The sequence below is a fragment of the Brachyhypopomus gauderio genome, chromosome 2 (genome assembly GCF_052324685.1).
Source record: "Brachyhypopomus gauderio isolate BG-103 chromosome 2, BGAUD_0.2, whole genome shotgun sequence".
Classification (NCBI taxonomy): Eukaryota; Metazoa; Chordata; class Actinopteri; order Gymnotiformes; family Hypopomidae; genus Brachyhypopomus; species Brachyhypopomus gauderio.
Window position 1 is genome coordinate 1805919 of NC_135212.1, and position 15155 is coordinate 1821073.

At 43.4% G+C, this 15155-nt stretch overlaps 1 protein-coding gene across 3 annotated transcripts; it reads right to left on the reverse strand.

The window, feature by feature from the left end:
- Positions 1 to 7963: 7963 nt before the first annotated feature.
- On the reverse strand, positions 7964 to 13452 carry ccdc137 (coiled-coil domain containing 137). Of its 3 annotated transcripts, none has more exons than XM_076982123.1 (6): positions 13294 to 13452; positions 11600 to 11736; positions 9859 to 10081; positions 9667 to 9749; positions 9481 to 9560; positions 7964 to 9183 (listed from the first exon to the last, which is right to left on the reverse strand). In XM_076982123.1, exons 1-6 carry the CDS (start codon positions 13359 to 13361, stop codon positions 8983 to 8985), a joined length of 792 nt encoding a protein of 263 aa, XP_076838238.1. In that variant the 5' UTR covers positions 13362 to 13452; the 3' UTR covers positions 7964 to 8982. The 3 variants fall into 3 exon arrangements, with proteins under 3 accessions (XP_076838238.1, XP_076838245.1, XP_076838255.1); XM_076982130.1 differs by having other exon boundaries at positions 11600 to 12711; positions 13294 to 13417; XM_076982140.1 differs by having other exon boundaries at positions 11600 to 12706; positions 13294 to 13311.
- Between the last annotated feature and the right edge of the window lie 1703 nt (positions 13453 to 15155).

Genomic DNA, 15155 nt, shown 5'->3' on the forward strand with positions numbered 1-15155 from the left:
CAGCACCTTGGGCAGCAGAGGTAGATCCTCCATAGGAGCACGGCGGGGAGAGCGAACTCTCCCTTCAGTCACAGGTCAACACTCAGTGTACTCAAGTTTGTGGGGGAGATCTCTCTAACAGATCATGCTCTAAAATAAGCCTCGTAAAGGTTTATCCTTCTGGGTTAAGGAATAAGGCAAAGAGAGTCTATGCCATACTAGACGATCAGAGCAACAGATCTCTAGTCACCTCACATTTCTTTGATGTCTTCAGCGACTCAAGTTTGAGTTCTCCGTATACTTTAAGAACATGCAGTGGAGTGAAGCAAGTATCAGGAAGAAGAGCTACAGGCTATGAAGTGGAATCTCTAGATGGAACTGTTCGTCTCTCATTACCAAGCCTTATAGAATGTAACGACATCCCGAACAATAGGGACGAGATTCCAACTCCCGATGTAGCGCTCCACCATCCTCATTTGAAGTCATTGGCACATCTTATCCCAGAGGTCGATCCAAATGCCCCAATCATGCTTCTCCTAGGCCGCAACATACTTCGTGTTCACAAGGTCTGTAAACAGGTTAATGGCACTCACAATGCGCCTTACGCACAGAAGTTGGACTTGGGGTGGGTGGTAGTGGGCAACGTATGCCTGGGCAATGTACACAAACCACCAGCAGTTTGTACATTCTTCACTGCTACCTCTGAACTTGGACGCCCCTCTCTCTTCCGACGATGTCCAAACGTGTTTCACGTGAAGGAAAATTATGGCGGACTCTCAACCAGCAAACACCTGCCAGCATGCTTAGAGGAGGCATCCATGTGTGAGGCTGACCACCTAGGATGCTCAGTCTTTCAGAGAACCAAAGACGATAACCAAGTAGCACCTTCGATTCAGGACGCATACTTCATGATAGGGGTGCACGATATGGACTAGAATTGCGATGTGCGATAACATTGTTGGATATCCCGATATCGATGTGAACCACGATAAATTAAGATTAAAATACAGAAATGTGGTGTCTCTCTGAACAGCAGCACGTTAATTTGTTTTGTTTTTTACTGTGTAATGAATCCAGAATAATTCCAAATATTTTGCAGGTTTATTCAACAATAGATTCAATCTAGGTTTATACTTTCACGAGTGACCGTAGCGCGACTCCGCACACCTCGTGAACCTCCGCGAAAGGCGGAAGCGTTTATTCTTGCCATGTCACATTCTTTGCAGTGTTGTCCGAAACGATATGTAGGCCTAGTAGTATAAAAAAAAACACCCTTCAAATACAGGGGAATGAACATTTACCTGACCAATTTTAATGTTGCTTTGTGTTTCAGGTTTGAAAGTGCTGGAATTTAGGCTAAATTACTTGAAAATGCTTGAAATTGTAACTACTTCGTTTCACAACAAATATCTGTCTGACTGAACAGTTCTCTTGTTACGTTAACAAATACGAGCCTCTTGTAATTCCAGGACGAAACATGAGAGAACATGATTGGGCGTTTTGAAAATAAACATCCATTAAATAATGTGATTAAAAAAAGCAAATTATTTCGAATCATTTAGAGTATATGTATAAATATTTAATTCAATTAAGTTTAACGTGCTGGGAATTATTGAAATGGACCTTGAAAGTGACGTACAAGTGCTTGAATTCCACCTTGTATAAGTGTATGAACCCTGCAAACATGACTGTTCTCATTGCGCTGAGACGCGGCGCGCGCGAACTTACAAAATTCGAGAGGTGCACGACCGCGAATCGACAGCGTGCGAGGCCATTGCGCACGGGCGAAGCCACTGCGATAACGTTATTTTCGCCTCGCGGACCCTCGCGCCGCATCAAGTGTAAACCAGGCTTAATCCAAATCGCGTGTCTGCTGCGCGTGTTCGCCTCACTCCAGGGTTGCCAGGTCCTACAAAAATATCCCGCACAATATCTGCAAGTGTAAGTTGTCGGCGGGGGGTGGCGAGTGTGAAATGGAGACAAATTAAGTATTATATCGCGATTGATTCTTAGTGTTGACTTGTAACTTCCGCAGTAGCCCAACTCAAAAGTAGCCCAAAAAACCGCACCCCGCGGCCCCAGAATTTTTACCCGCGGCAGGATTTTCAAACAAGCCCAATTTGGCGTGAAAACCGCAAACCTGGCAACTCTGCCTCTTGCCTACTTACGTCACGTGATCATAGTCTGCAGCGTGAATAGCTCCCTCTATTGCTGGACGAGGATAATGCAATTTGAGTTTGCTGTTATTCAAGGAGTTATCGTGGCTCTTTCGATGTGTTTATCGTGAAACTTCACATCGCGATAACGATAAAAATACGATTAATCGTGCAGCCCTACACTTGACCGATTAACCTTTTATAATAATCGTGTGCAAATTCATCATAAGGACTCGTCTGCTACCCTTTGAATTAATCTAATGAGCGCTTCTGCGGCCATGTTTAAAAAACTCCCCTGTACTGTACTGCTGAGCATGCTGTAGTCCCGTCCTGATTGGCTGCCTGAGGGGGAAAGCTGTGGAACCCGATTGGCTGAATAAAGTGGAAGGCTGATGGGATCTAATTTGACTATAATTTGAATATAGTGGAAGACCATGGAAATGAAAATGCATTCTGCTCGGATTGCATTTTCAAAATGCATTTTGACACAGTTTGAGCGCTGTTGGTATCGTAATGTTATTGCAAACAGGGGTGGCGCTATTTCTCCATTAACAATTGAATATTGACATCTTTTTAGCGTGGTGGTGAGGTTGAAAATTACATTTCAAACGCGTTATCACGAAATGCAAAGCATATTAAGCGAATAACATTTTAATTACAATTTTGATACAACCTTTGCATGATCACATGAACTCTTTTCTTTGTGAAGGGCAGGGCACCCTGGAATGGGTTCATCCCGAGATAGGGGCCCATGAATTCAAATCAGGAAATACATTTTCATTTCAATAAAGGCACAAATAAAGCATTAAAATGTATTTGTAAATGAAATATGAATAGACATCTATCACATTGCAAATATAAATGGAATTATTGCATTTGAATTTAAATTTTGAGCTCAACCTAGCCACTAGGGTGCACACACCAGTGTATTTTAGTGCCGGTCCCAAGCCCGGATAAACAGGGAGGGTTGCGTCAGGAAGGGCTTCCGGTGTAAAAACTGCGCCAAATCGAATGATGCGGATCAAAAACAGAAATTCCATACCGGATCGGTCGAGGCCCAGGTTAACAACGACCACCACTGGTGCTGTTGTCCAACAGGGCATTAGTGGAAATTGCACTACTGTTGGGACAAGGAGGAGGAGGAGGGGGGGAAGAGGGTTCTGAAGATGAAGGAGAGGAGGCAGAGCAGGAAGGTGGAGGTTAGAGTTGGTACGTTGAATGTGGGCTCTATAACAGGTAAAGGGAGAGAGCTAGCTGATGCGATGGAGAGGAGGAAGATAGATATACTGTGTGTACAGGAGACCAAGTGGAAGGGGAGCAAGGCCAGGAGCATTGGTGGTGGCTTCAAACTCTTCTATCATAGTGTAGGCAGGAAGAGAAATGGAGTAGGGGTAATCCTGAAGGATGAGTTTAGTAAGAGTGTAGTGGAGGTAAAGAGAGTAAGTGACAGGGTGATCTGTGTAAAGTTAGCGATTGATGGGGTGATGATGAATGTCATCAGTGCTTATGCTCCTCAGGTAGGTTGTGATGTGGAGGAGAAAGAAGAATTCTGGAGAGAGTTAGATGAAGTAGTTTTGCAGGTTCCTAAAGAAGAGAGAGTGGTTATTGGAGCAGATTTAAATGGACATGTTGTTGGAGGGAACAGTGGTGATGAGGAGTGTTGGGTAGATATGGTGTTAATGAAAGGAATACAGAAGGACAAATGATGGTAGATTTTGCTAAAAGGATAAAGATGGCTGTAGTTAACACCTACTTTAAGAAAAAGGAAGAGCACAAGGTAACATAAGAGTGGGGGAAGATGCACACAGGTCGACTATATCCTCTGGAGGAGACAAAACCTGAAAGAGGTTAGTGATTGCAAGGTGTTACCAGGGGAGAGTGTAGCTAAACAGCATAGGATGGTGATATGTAGGATGGTTTTGGAGGTGAAGAAGAGGAAGAGAGTGAGAGCGGAACCTAAGATCAGGTGGTGGAAGTTAAAGGATGAGGACTGTGGTGTAAAATTCAGGGATGAGGTGAGGCAGGTACTGGGTAATGGTGGTGGTGTTCTGGATACCTGGGATGAGACTTCAAATGCAGTGAGGGATGTGGCTAGGAAGGTACTTGGACAGAGCCTCAGGACAGAGGAAGATAGACAAGGAGTCGTGGTGGTGGAATGAGGAAGTTCAGGGAAGCTTGAGAGGAAATCGATTGGCTAAAAAGAATTGGGATTTTCAGCGAGATGAGGAAAGTAGACAGAGGTACAAGGAGATGTGTCGTAAGGCAGAGAGAGTAGTGGCAGAAGCTGAAGAGAAGGCATATAGCAAGCTGTATGAGAAGTTGGACACTAAGGAAGGGGAAAAGGATCTGTACAGATTAGCCAGACAGAGAAACCGTGATGGGTAGGATGTGCAGCAGGTTAGGATGATAAAGGATAAAGATGGAAATGTGTTGTCTGGTGAGGAGAGTGTCTTGGGAAGGTGGAAGGAGTATTTTGAGGAACTGATGAATCAAGAGAATGAAAGGGAAAGAAGGTTAGAAGAGGTAGAGGTTGTGAATCAGGAAGTGCCCCAGGTGAGCAAGGAGGAAGTAAGGGCTACAATTCGGAGAATGAAGTGTGGTAAGGCAGTTGGACCGGATGATATTCCAGTCGAGGCATGGAAATGTTTGGGAGAGACAGCAGTGGAGTTTTTGACGGGTTATTTAACAGAATCTTGGAAGGTCAGAAGATGCCTGAGGAGTGGAGACGAAGCATAATTGTGCCAATTTTCAAGAATAAGGGTGACGTTAAGAGCTGTAGTAATTACAGGGGAATAAAGTTGATCAGTCACAGCCTGAAAACCTGGGAAAGAGTAGTGGAAGCTAGGCTTAGAGGAGAGGTAGGGATCTGTGAGCAGCAGTATGGTTTCATGCCAGCTAAGTGCACCACAGATGCTATGTTTGCTTTGAGAGTGTTAATGGAGAAGTATAGGGAAGGACAGAAGGAGTTACATAGTGTGTTTGTTGACTTAGAGAAAGCTTATGATAGAGTACCGAGTCAGGAGTAGCAGAAAAGTATGTGAGGGTAGTGCAGGATATGTATGAGAACGGTGTGACAGCAGTGAGATGTGCGATAGGAATGACAGACGAGTTTAAAGTGGGGGTAGGACTACATCAGGGATCAGCCCTGAGTCCCTTCCTGTTTGCAAATGTCATGGACAGACTGATGGACAAGGTTAGGCAGGAGTCCCCTTGGACTATGACGTTTGCTGATGACATTGTGATCTGTAGTGAGAGTAGGGAGCAGGTGGAGGTGAGCTTGGAAAGATGGAGATATGCTTTGGGGAGCAGGGGAATGAAAGTGAGCAGGAGTAAAACAGAGTGTGTGTGAATGAGAGGGCAGACGGTGGACAGGTCCAGTTACAAGGAGTTGATTTGGTGAAGGTTGACGAGGCAGGGTGGGGTGGATGGCATAAAGTGTCTGGGGTGATCTGTGATAGAAGGGTGTCGGCTAGAATGAAAGGAAAGATCTATAGGACAGTAGTGAGACCTGCTATGTTGTATGGACTGGAAACAGTGCCACTGACAAAGAGACAGGTGAGGGAGATGGAGGTGTCTGAGTTGAAGATGTTGAGATTCTCATTTGGAGTGACAAGGAAGGATAGGATCAGAAATTAGTTTATTAGAGGATTAGCATATTTAGCAGGTTTTGGAGATAAAGTAAGAGAAGCGAGATTGAGATGGTTTGGACATGTACAGAGGAGGGAGGAGAGGTATATTGGTAGGAGGGTCTTGAGGATGGAACTTCCAGGCAAGAGGAGGAGAGGTAGGCCTAAGAGAAGGTTTATGGATGCAGTGGTAGAGGATATGAGAGTGGCTGGTGTATCAGTGGCGGACACTCAGGACAGGGCCAGATGGAGGAGTTTGATCCGCTGGAGAGTTTGATCCCACTAGGGAGAATTTGTCTGGGACTGCCAATTTACCTAACCACCATGTTTTTGGACTGTGGGCGGAAATCGGAGACCCTGGAGGAAACCCACGCAAACACAGGGAGAACATGGAAACTCCACTCAGATAGGGACTTGAACCCAAGACCCCAGTGCTGAGAAGCAAACGTGCTAACCACCAAGCCAGCGTGCTGCCACAAATTTGAAAGAAGAGAAAGAAGAAGAAGAAGAATTTTTTGGAAGTGATTGGAACACCTGATTCTGATCTTTTGGATGGGTGAGCGAATACTTTTGGCAATATAATGTATGTATGATTGGTGTTCTTATCAGGAGAGGAGGTACAGTGGACTGGGTGTGGGGGTAGTGCAAAAGTACAGTGAGACAGGGAGAGAGAGAGAGAAAGAGAAGTTCTAACTGAGGAGCACACACACAGATAAGGCAGTGAACCAAATGTCTGACTGAGGGTCACAGACAGTGAATCACCAATTCCCTTACAATCATGTGTGAGTTCAGCCATGTCAAGCCATGCGTACATTCTACGATTTTAAGGCACAGCTGCAGATGAACCACCTGTGGTGAAAAATAGTTTTGAATAATTAATCAAAATATACCGTTACTACATCCACGTGTTTATGAAGCTAGGTTTGCTGTGCTTTGTTTCCCAAAGTCAAACATACTCATTTCAGGTAGTAATGTCTTCTGACACACATCAGTGTATTTGGGTTAGATACAGACAAGTAAACCACTAATACCATTCTGCCCACTGCTTAACCACAAATCCCATTATTACCCAAAAATGGGCATCGGTAAGGTAACTGTTGCCAAGCCAATAGCCAGTGTCCACACATATGAAGAAATGTAAAGCAGGTAAGAGGTTTAGTCTCTCAATTCCTCACAGCGCATGCTACTTAGTCAATATACCACTACTGACAATGCACACAAATGGAAACTGCATTAAAAAGACTGAGACAAAGTAGTTATTAATGAGAAAGGTTGGTAAGACTACCTGTGTATTATCCAGTTTTAATCTGCACCTACCGAATTTTCACCAGTACTTTGGTACAGGAAACAGTGCAGCTATCGGAAGAAAACACTGCTAAGGGATGTTCATCACATACTCAACATTCGTGCTTGTTTTAGAAAAGACGTGTACTTCCTGCAAGAATGTGCTGTCACCTACCAAGCAGGATGGTGACCATAGCTACAGCATAGCGGTTTCTCTGTCTGTCTGTCTTTACTGTTTGCTTTGTTCACTACCATATTTGCCACTTGTAAATGTAAAAGCATCATGTGAAAATATGAATGCATACATCATGAAGCCATTTTGAATGGTTGTGCTCTACTGAGCTTGGTTATATCTGACATGGAGCTTCTTCAATGTCATATTAGAAGTTCTCCCTCCACACAGCACCGTGCAGCTCTACAGTGGAAAGGATGGTTCCATATTTAGAAGAAGCTTTAGCTGCTCTCCTACCTGCCTGTGTCACTACTGCTGGTGTACACGTGCAGACCAGTGATATGGAGCACTAATCACAGCACTAATCACCTTTAGTCTTTGAATATTTTTCTACTAACCTGTATTCTGGCATAAGGTCTGACAACCCACTGCCAACCCTCCGTCATAGAAGGGTCATCAGAGCCTACAGAGCACTGGTGCCTCCAAGGGGTGGACAGGGGGCTAAAATTACTGGCAAATTACCCCACCCCCACCCCTTTTAATGCTAATAATTTTAACCCATTGAGAATTATTTATGTGGTGGAAAATGTTGCAAGCTAATTTTGGTACATGTTTGGTATTTGGTATACTGGTATTTTTCAGAAATTTGTTACCTAACCTTAAATTTGCCAAGTTTCAAATAATGAAATATGCTTAGAAATAATATAAAATAGATATTTGACATAAATGAAACCCTTGTTCTCAGGTAATAACACACACTTGATTTATTGGGGATTATGCATTCAATTTGGAATCATAACCTGCAGGACTAAAAAAATGGAGGAACAGGAACAAATTACTTGTTATGAGGTGAATTTCCACTAATTGAACACCTGCCTGTGATTGCTCCTGTCACCTGAACACCTGCCTGTGAATGCTCCTGTCACCTGAACACCTGCCTGTGAATGCTCCTGTCACCTGAACACCTGCCTGTGAATGCTCCTGTCACCTGAACACCTGCCTGTGATTGCTCCTATGTCTTTTGTAATAAGGGAAACAAGAAACTGTCAAACCCTCTAGATTATCCAGCTTATGGTACAGGCTCTCCCCCCATAACACACACTTTAACTACTAGTTCCTCCGTGGTGTATTCACATTTTCAGATATTCCCATGACTATGCAAAGTCAGTCTGCATATTAACTACAATTCTCTTTGATTCATGCAATATCTTATTATTCCAGTTTCAGATGTGTAAGAACATTACTGAACACAGCCCAACACGCCTGCTTTCCTCAAGAATAGAACTAGATGAACACTTCAGTTACGTCTCACTGTGATCAACATGTTTGATATCATTGTAAAACTTTGTCAGCATAACCTTTTTAATTAGCTGTGATAAATAAAAAATAAAAACATTTTATTTTTATTGATATTTTGAGCCTTTATGAGGGTTCATTTCAGTGTAAAGGTTATTGACCTCCGGTTGCGCAGATGTGTGGGTTATTTTTAGTATTATTAATTTTACACCTTTCCTTCTCCATGAACAAAAATGTTAAGTCTTCAAGTTATGCAGTCCTCTCTGCTCAAACACCCACCTCCCAGGCATGTGGGCTAGTTATCTTCTCTAATCAGTGATCTCCCATCATCTTAAATCCAGAGCCTTCAGGCATCCTGACAGATCACAGATCTCCCATCATCTTAAATCCAGACAGTATGAAAAGATAAAGATCTCCTCTGCTTTGCCATGTCGTGCGTGCAGTAGAGCGTTGGGAGGTGTTGAGGAGATCACTGGGGATGCAGGAGTCTGGTTAAGACCGTCTTCTGCTGCTCCTGCTGTTCTTGTCTCTGCTTCTTCAGGTGGCGGTAGGCCTGCACCACCCTCTCACGCTCTTCCTCCATCATCCTCTGCCTCGCCATAGAAGGCTTGGTTGTTGAAACAGCCGTGTGACCAAGTAAAGAAGTCAGAAGAAGACCCTTGGACGCCCCCTAGAGGAATTCACAATACACACATATAGCGATGCATGGCCAACACGTCAAGATACTACAGTCAATATTTGAACGAAAGACGCATATTGAGTTTGGATGACAGTGCTTTAGAATAACTTGTACCTGTTTTAATTCATTACTAGCAACATTAGTGTTTAAGGTAGCTGAAATATTGCTCTAAATGAGGATTCCTACAGACTCGCATTCAATGTTTCGTCATCTAAACGAAGTCCTAAATGCAACAGCCATGCCAAAACACAATCAAAAAACATCTCTTTACAGATAACGACGGTTTACCTGCGACTTCACGGTGGCCTTCTTTGGCTTGGCAGTGAGTGAGGGAGGTGCCATGGCAACCTCCCCAAACTGTACTTCATCTTCAGGAAGAGAAACCAAAAGTTAAAAGGAACATCAGATTACAAGAACCCAGTGTGGAGATAAAGGATGACATTCAGACATGAAAGCCTGTGAAAGAGCACATGCCTACAAACATCTCCTTCTCCGCTCTCTCCTGGCGCTTCTCAATCTTCTTCTTGAGGAGCCGTTGCAGTCTGGTTTGGTTGGACCTACGCAGAAAATATGGCAATGAGCAAACGCCCACAGAGCAGAACGCTGCACTGGCAGGAACACCACAACAGTTCGTAGTTATTAGAAGTAAATAGCAAAAACACAAACGTTTTCTTCTTCTCCTTGTCCTTGTGTGACGCGGGGTCGCTGTCCGTCAGCTGGAGCTCCGGCTGTCTGTCTTTCTGGTTCTTGGTGAGGAACATAACGTGCTCCGTTTCTGTCTCCATGCGGCGCAGGTAAGCCGACGCGGACTCCTGCTTTCCTCTGCGGAAGTGCGGAACTGGGATGTCGTCCGGGTCGTGGGCCGGCGCCTTTGGGTTGGACTCGGCAGCTGAAGAAATGAATGAGAAATATGCTTGAGAGATATTGCAACCGAAGTGCGATTGTCCCAACAGCTTTGGGGGGGGGAGGCGTTTGTGGGGGGGACAACAGGACTTTGTTGTGGTATACATTTCACTAGGTGCTATAAACCTTTCTGCAGGAATCTCGCATATACCGCAAATGAGATGGGAGGAAGTGACATGCTCTGAACATCCTGTTCTACCTGATCCCAGAGATGCCCTATATGATAGATGTAAGATCTGGGGACTGGGAAGCAGGAGAAAATCACGGTCATGTTCCTGCACCCAAGCCATGACTACGCGACCCTTGTGGCAGAGTCCATAGTCTGCTCAGACTCCTCCTGCTAGAGGGATTATAGGTGCCACGAAAGTATGAACCTGGGCAGCTATGATGTTCAAACATCCATCTCCAGGTATCAGAGCAGCCGATGTGTCCCAGGAAAACATTCGTGTACGAATATTTTATTTATAAACATCACTCACAAATGTTACTACGTGACATGGTAAAATGATATTTAATGATACGTCACCTCCATTAATCCGCTTCATAAACCACCTTACCTCACAAAGAGCAGGAAATTATGTGCCGTTTATTTTTTACCAACTAGTTAAATGTGTTTAACAGAGCTCAGCTGAGGTGGCCGTGTAGTGTTGGGCGTGTTGGTGTGGAAGACACGCTATGGGTTTTAGCAACACTTTGAAATGATGGACTATTGTACTGAACCAAATGCTCCAGGGTTAGTAAATAGAAATTAGTTGTAAAAATGTTTGATTAATACATTTACACTTTATTGTTTTGGATTATGCCCATGTTATGACAATAATAAACCTGATTCTTCAACTGTCTAGTCCGTCTAGATGTCTGGATGGCAAAAAAAAACATTTAATGTTAAAGTTTAGTATAACAAATGATAAATGGTACATTTTAAACAGTAATAAAAAAAAACCTACAAAAATTCCTGAGCTCTTAGAATATGGATTTTAGGATGTGTTTTTAGAATATGGATTTTAGGATGTGTTTTTAGAATATGGATTTTAGGATGTGTTCTTGGCACAGTTTCAGAAGTGCAAGACCAACATTTGTACTAGGCAGTACATTATAAACTAAATAATCTGAGACGGTGGGTCTGAGTGCCCGGAATCTAGGGGGTAAACTGGGGCAACTGGGACTGTGGGTGCCCCGTGTGGCCACGTGGTGGCACCCTACGCACGTCTGGCTCCCACTGGGGACGAACAGCTGTCACCCCTCACCTGCATGTCAACGGGTCCCTCTAAGCCCGCCAGTGTCTATCTCTGGGCTTTCTGTTTAGCACTTGGCACAGGTTCTGAACTTCACATGCACTAGTACTAATAATAATAATACCTGTATAGTATCACCCAACACGTGAAGCCTGAACACATGACCACAGATACCCCGAAATAAAATCACTATCTTGGGCATTTGCCTTAAAATGAAAGATGTGCAGACAGCGTCTTGCACTCCTGAGTGAAGCGCTGTAAATTCATACCTCTCCTTAGCTTCTTCAGTTTCCTGGAGCCCATTTTCATTTTCTCTTTGCTTTTCATAATTTCCCGCAGACGAAAAGGTATGTGCTCCAGGTGTTCCATTGGTTGAGGTCTCGCATGTTTGTTTAGCTCCTTTTTACTAAGGAATGCAATAAATTAAAAACTGGAAGTCAGTAACAATAAAAATACATGTACAAATATACACAACACACATCATTATCCCACTTCCCTGAGGAGAGTTGTGGTGGGAACAGGCTGAGAAATACAGCCCAGATCTTCCACACGAGAGACTTCAGCTCCTCTTGTGGAACACCCAGATGATCGGACGTGGAACATACTCCCTCCAGGAAGTTCTGGGTCTACTTCTGGACCACGACACTGAGAAATGTGTCTGGAACAGCTGCGGTGGGAGTCGACCAGCTCACAAGAGGAGATGCCAAATCACCTCAGACTCCCCGCAGTCTTGATAAGCAGCGAGTTCCTCGCAGGACTGAGGAGCTCCTCTCAGTCACTATCCAGATCTTGTGACCACAGGATGGGCTCTTTCAATTACATATAATCATCAGAGTCACAGTATGTGTGGCCTCATGGAATCAAACCCAGGACATTGGTGCCAGCTTCTTGCTTTACCTGCTTTACCAGGTGAGCAAAATCAGGATATACTTAACCTCCTCCAGGACAGTCCCATGACCACAAAATGGGCAGGGTTGATTTTCTGCATACTCAAGTGTGCGTCAAAGTATGCTTATCTGCCAATAACAGAGAGTACACCTGTAACCCTCCTGGGCCAGACCATCTGATTGGCCATCTTCAGAGTGGCTCTGAGGTAATTGGACAATCATCTGCATGTCCTCCTGGCTGAGTGAAAGCAGTGAGCAGGATCCCCTGTGATCATCACCTATTTTTGGCTAGAGCCCTCACAGGGTGCTTTTTGGGTCCTTTTCTCTCTTGCCACTCCATCTTCTCCTAAAACTCCCCCAGAGTCCACCAGATCCCTCTGGCCTCCTCTTTTCAGCCTGTAACACTTTGATTAGGAAAGCCGTTGTCTGTCTTGGTTTGGTCCGTTTCGATTGGTGACTCTCACAAATTAATCCTGGTCTCCCATACTCCTTCTCTTCAACAATTATTATGTACCAAAACAAAAACCATTAAAAACTAATAACCATCGTGCCCAAGTTACCACAACTATTGTAGCATCACCATATCAACAACAATAATAATATGCTGTGCTCTTTGTTGCTTTTGTGTAGACGCAATATACCCTTCATATATCTTAACAGTAACAAATTTTGCTAATAAAAATAAAGCAATACATTAAAAATAAGCATCTCATCTGACTCAGCTTCAATATCGTCATGTCAGTGTCAAAAACAAATTACAAATGGTTTAGTGAAATAAACAAAGTCTCATTTCAGTACAGAAATGATCAAACTAAAGTTACACAGCAGAAGCTTCAATGCTTCTTAGTGCATTCTCCTGTATTAACAGACCCAGCCAGAATACTAATTGGACTGGTATACACAATATCAAGATTTCTCTCACTTACCTGAGTATTAGGCTAGTGTCTTTCTGTTATTAGTAAATCATTTAAATATATTCTGCTTTGACCGGTGTATGAATCGAGCCATTTTTATTTCTGCTCTGTGCTTTCAAGTCGCTGAACATTTATTCATGGATTATAATAGCCTCTAATTACCTTTTAATCTTTTCCTTCTTGTGTTTATCAGAAGATTCGGAGGCTTTATTCTGAGTCGTTTTGCCCATGTTTGCCTTTAATTTCACTTCCTTCCCAATACCATGTGCCAAAACATGCTGCCTCTTCTTTAGGTATTCAAACAAAATGTCAGATTAGCGCCACGGGGACGGTACTGCCATCTAGCGGTGGTGTGTGCGAAGCACAAACGGCCTTAATCGTCGAGCTACGCAAAGCAGTCAGTAAGGTCAAAGAGAAAGTGACTTTGACTAGAGAAAATGTATATTGTTAATAAATAAACCAAATAAATATATATAATCGTAGACCCTATCAACTACTGAAAATACATTTAGTTTGTACTGTCTTTTCTACAAATCTATTTTTATATCTACAGTGCAGATTCAATAAGCTTCCAGCCACTAGGGTCCAATCCTTAAGACTATACCATTCACGAACACATAACCAGTGGCCTAACAGTTTAGTTAGCACAGAAATGTTGAAATGTTGAAAATCATTAGTTTTAGTCAACTTTTAGGTCTTATAATTGAAGCAAACGTTGTAGGGCCGATGTGAGCAACAGAGGGGAAGATATGTTTGACATACCATCCACAACTTTAGTTACGGGACCTTCCCTTAGGACAGCGCTGCGAGGTTAAACTGCACCACCTAGTGGCATGATTGTGGTTAAACCTAAAACAATTAAAAAACGTAAATGTAAATGCTCAGTAATAACAGCTTCAAATTCTTTGTGTCTGCCTATTGAATTATGTTTAATTAACTACCTGACAGCAGCTCCAAACTGATCTTGCACTGTTACAATTATTAATCTATTAGCAATTAAATCATATGATTCATTCGGAGTTAGTGTAGAAATCTTTTAAAATTGTTAAACAAGAACAAGAGAACAAACGGCTGTGAATTGGCTAAAGTAGATTTGGGATCTTAAAGTGAAGAAACACCAATGAGAGACCAGTCATAGACATAGACACCATCTCCCTCCTTCCAGAACATGTTAGAGTGAAAAACAAAAGATTAAAGTTTTATTAATATAACATTAGAGGGGCAAAACAAAAGACTTGTGCAATTATTAAAGTTCAGCGTAGTGCACAAGGCCAGATAGATGAAAATCAAATAAGAAAATAGACGCTGTCATGTCCCCTGTGGCCTGGTTGACTCCAGCAGGTCCCTCTACAACAGCTGGCCAAACGTTTCCATGACCCAGCTGGCCGGAGAGGGACACCCAGATAATGATTGTGCGCCAGTTCGGGGAACAACAAGGGGTTTGTAGCTGGCAGACAGGCCGGCCATTGAGGCTGTGAGAGAGGCCTGACTCATGAGGTCCAGACTGAGTTGCACTCCCAAACGAGCAGGGGTGGCCTCGGTCACCACACCATCCCCTCTGTGACATGTTTAACTTTCTGTGTCACCATTTTGCCCGTATTTGTATGGGTCATAATGCTCAGAAGTGTTGCTGGAATTTTTAGACCATGTCTGAGTAGACGCATTTCAGCACAGAACCTGCCGAAGCCCGAGGAAAGGTTGATCCAAGATCCTGGGCTCAGCAGGACAGGGTGGGTCCAGCCGGGCTCCTTCATTTAGACTGCACGTGGAGAGTCTGTAAATTACTGGACATTTCTGGGGCCAAGTGACTCAGCATTTCAGTGCCAGTAGAATTGAGAATTGTATGAATTCCTTATTTTATGAAAGGAAGGAGGATTATGACTGTTTTCCTACAAATGATACATGAAGGAAGGGGTGGAATTCGTATTCTGTTTATTGTTTCTGCAAAATCCACTACGCCAAACGCTTTAAACCTGGTTCCGGGGGTCCACGTGTAACATTAACATTCATATCATTAACATTCA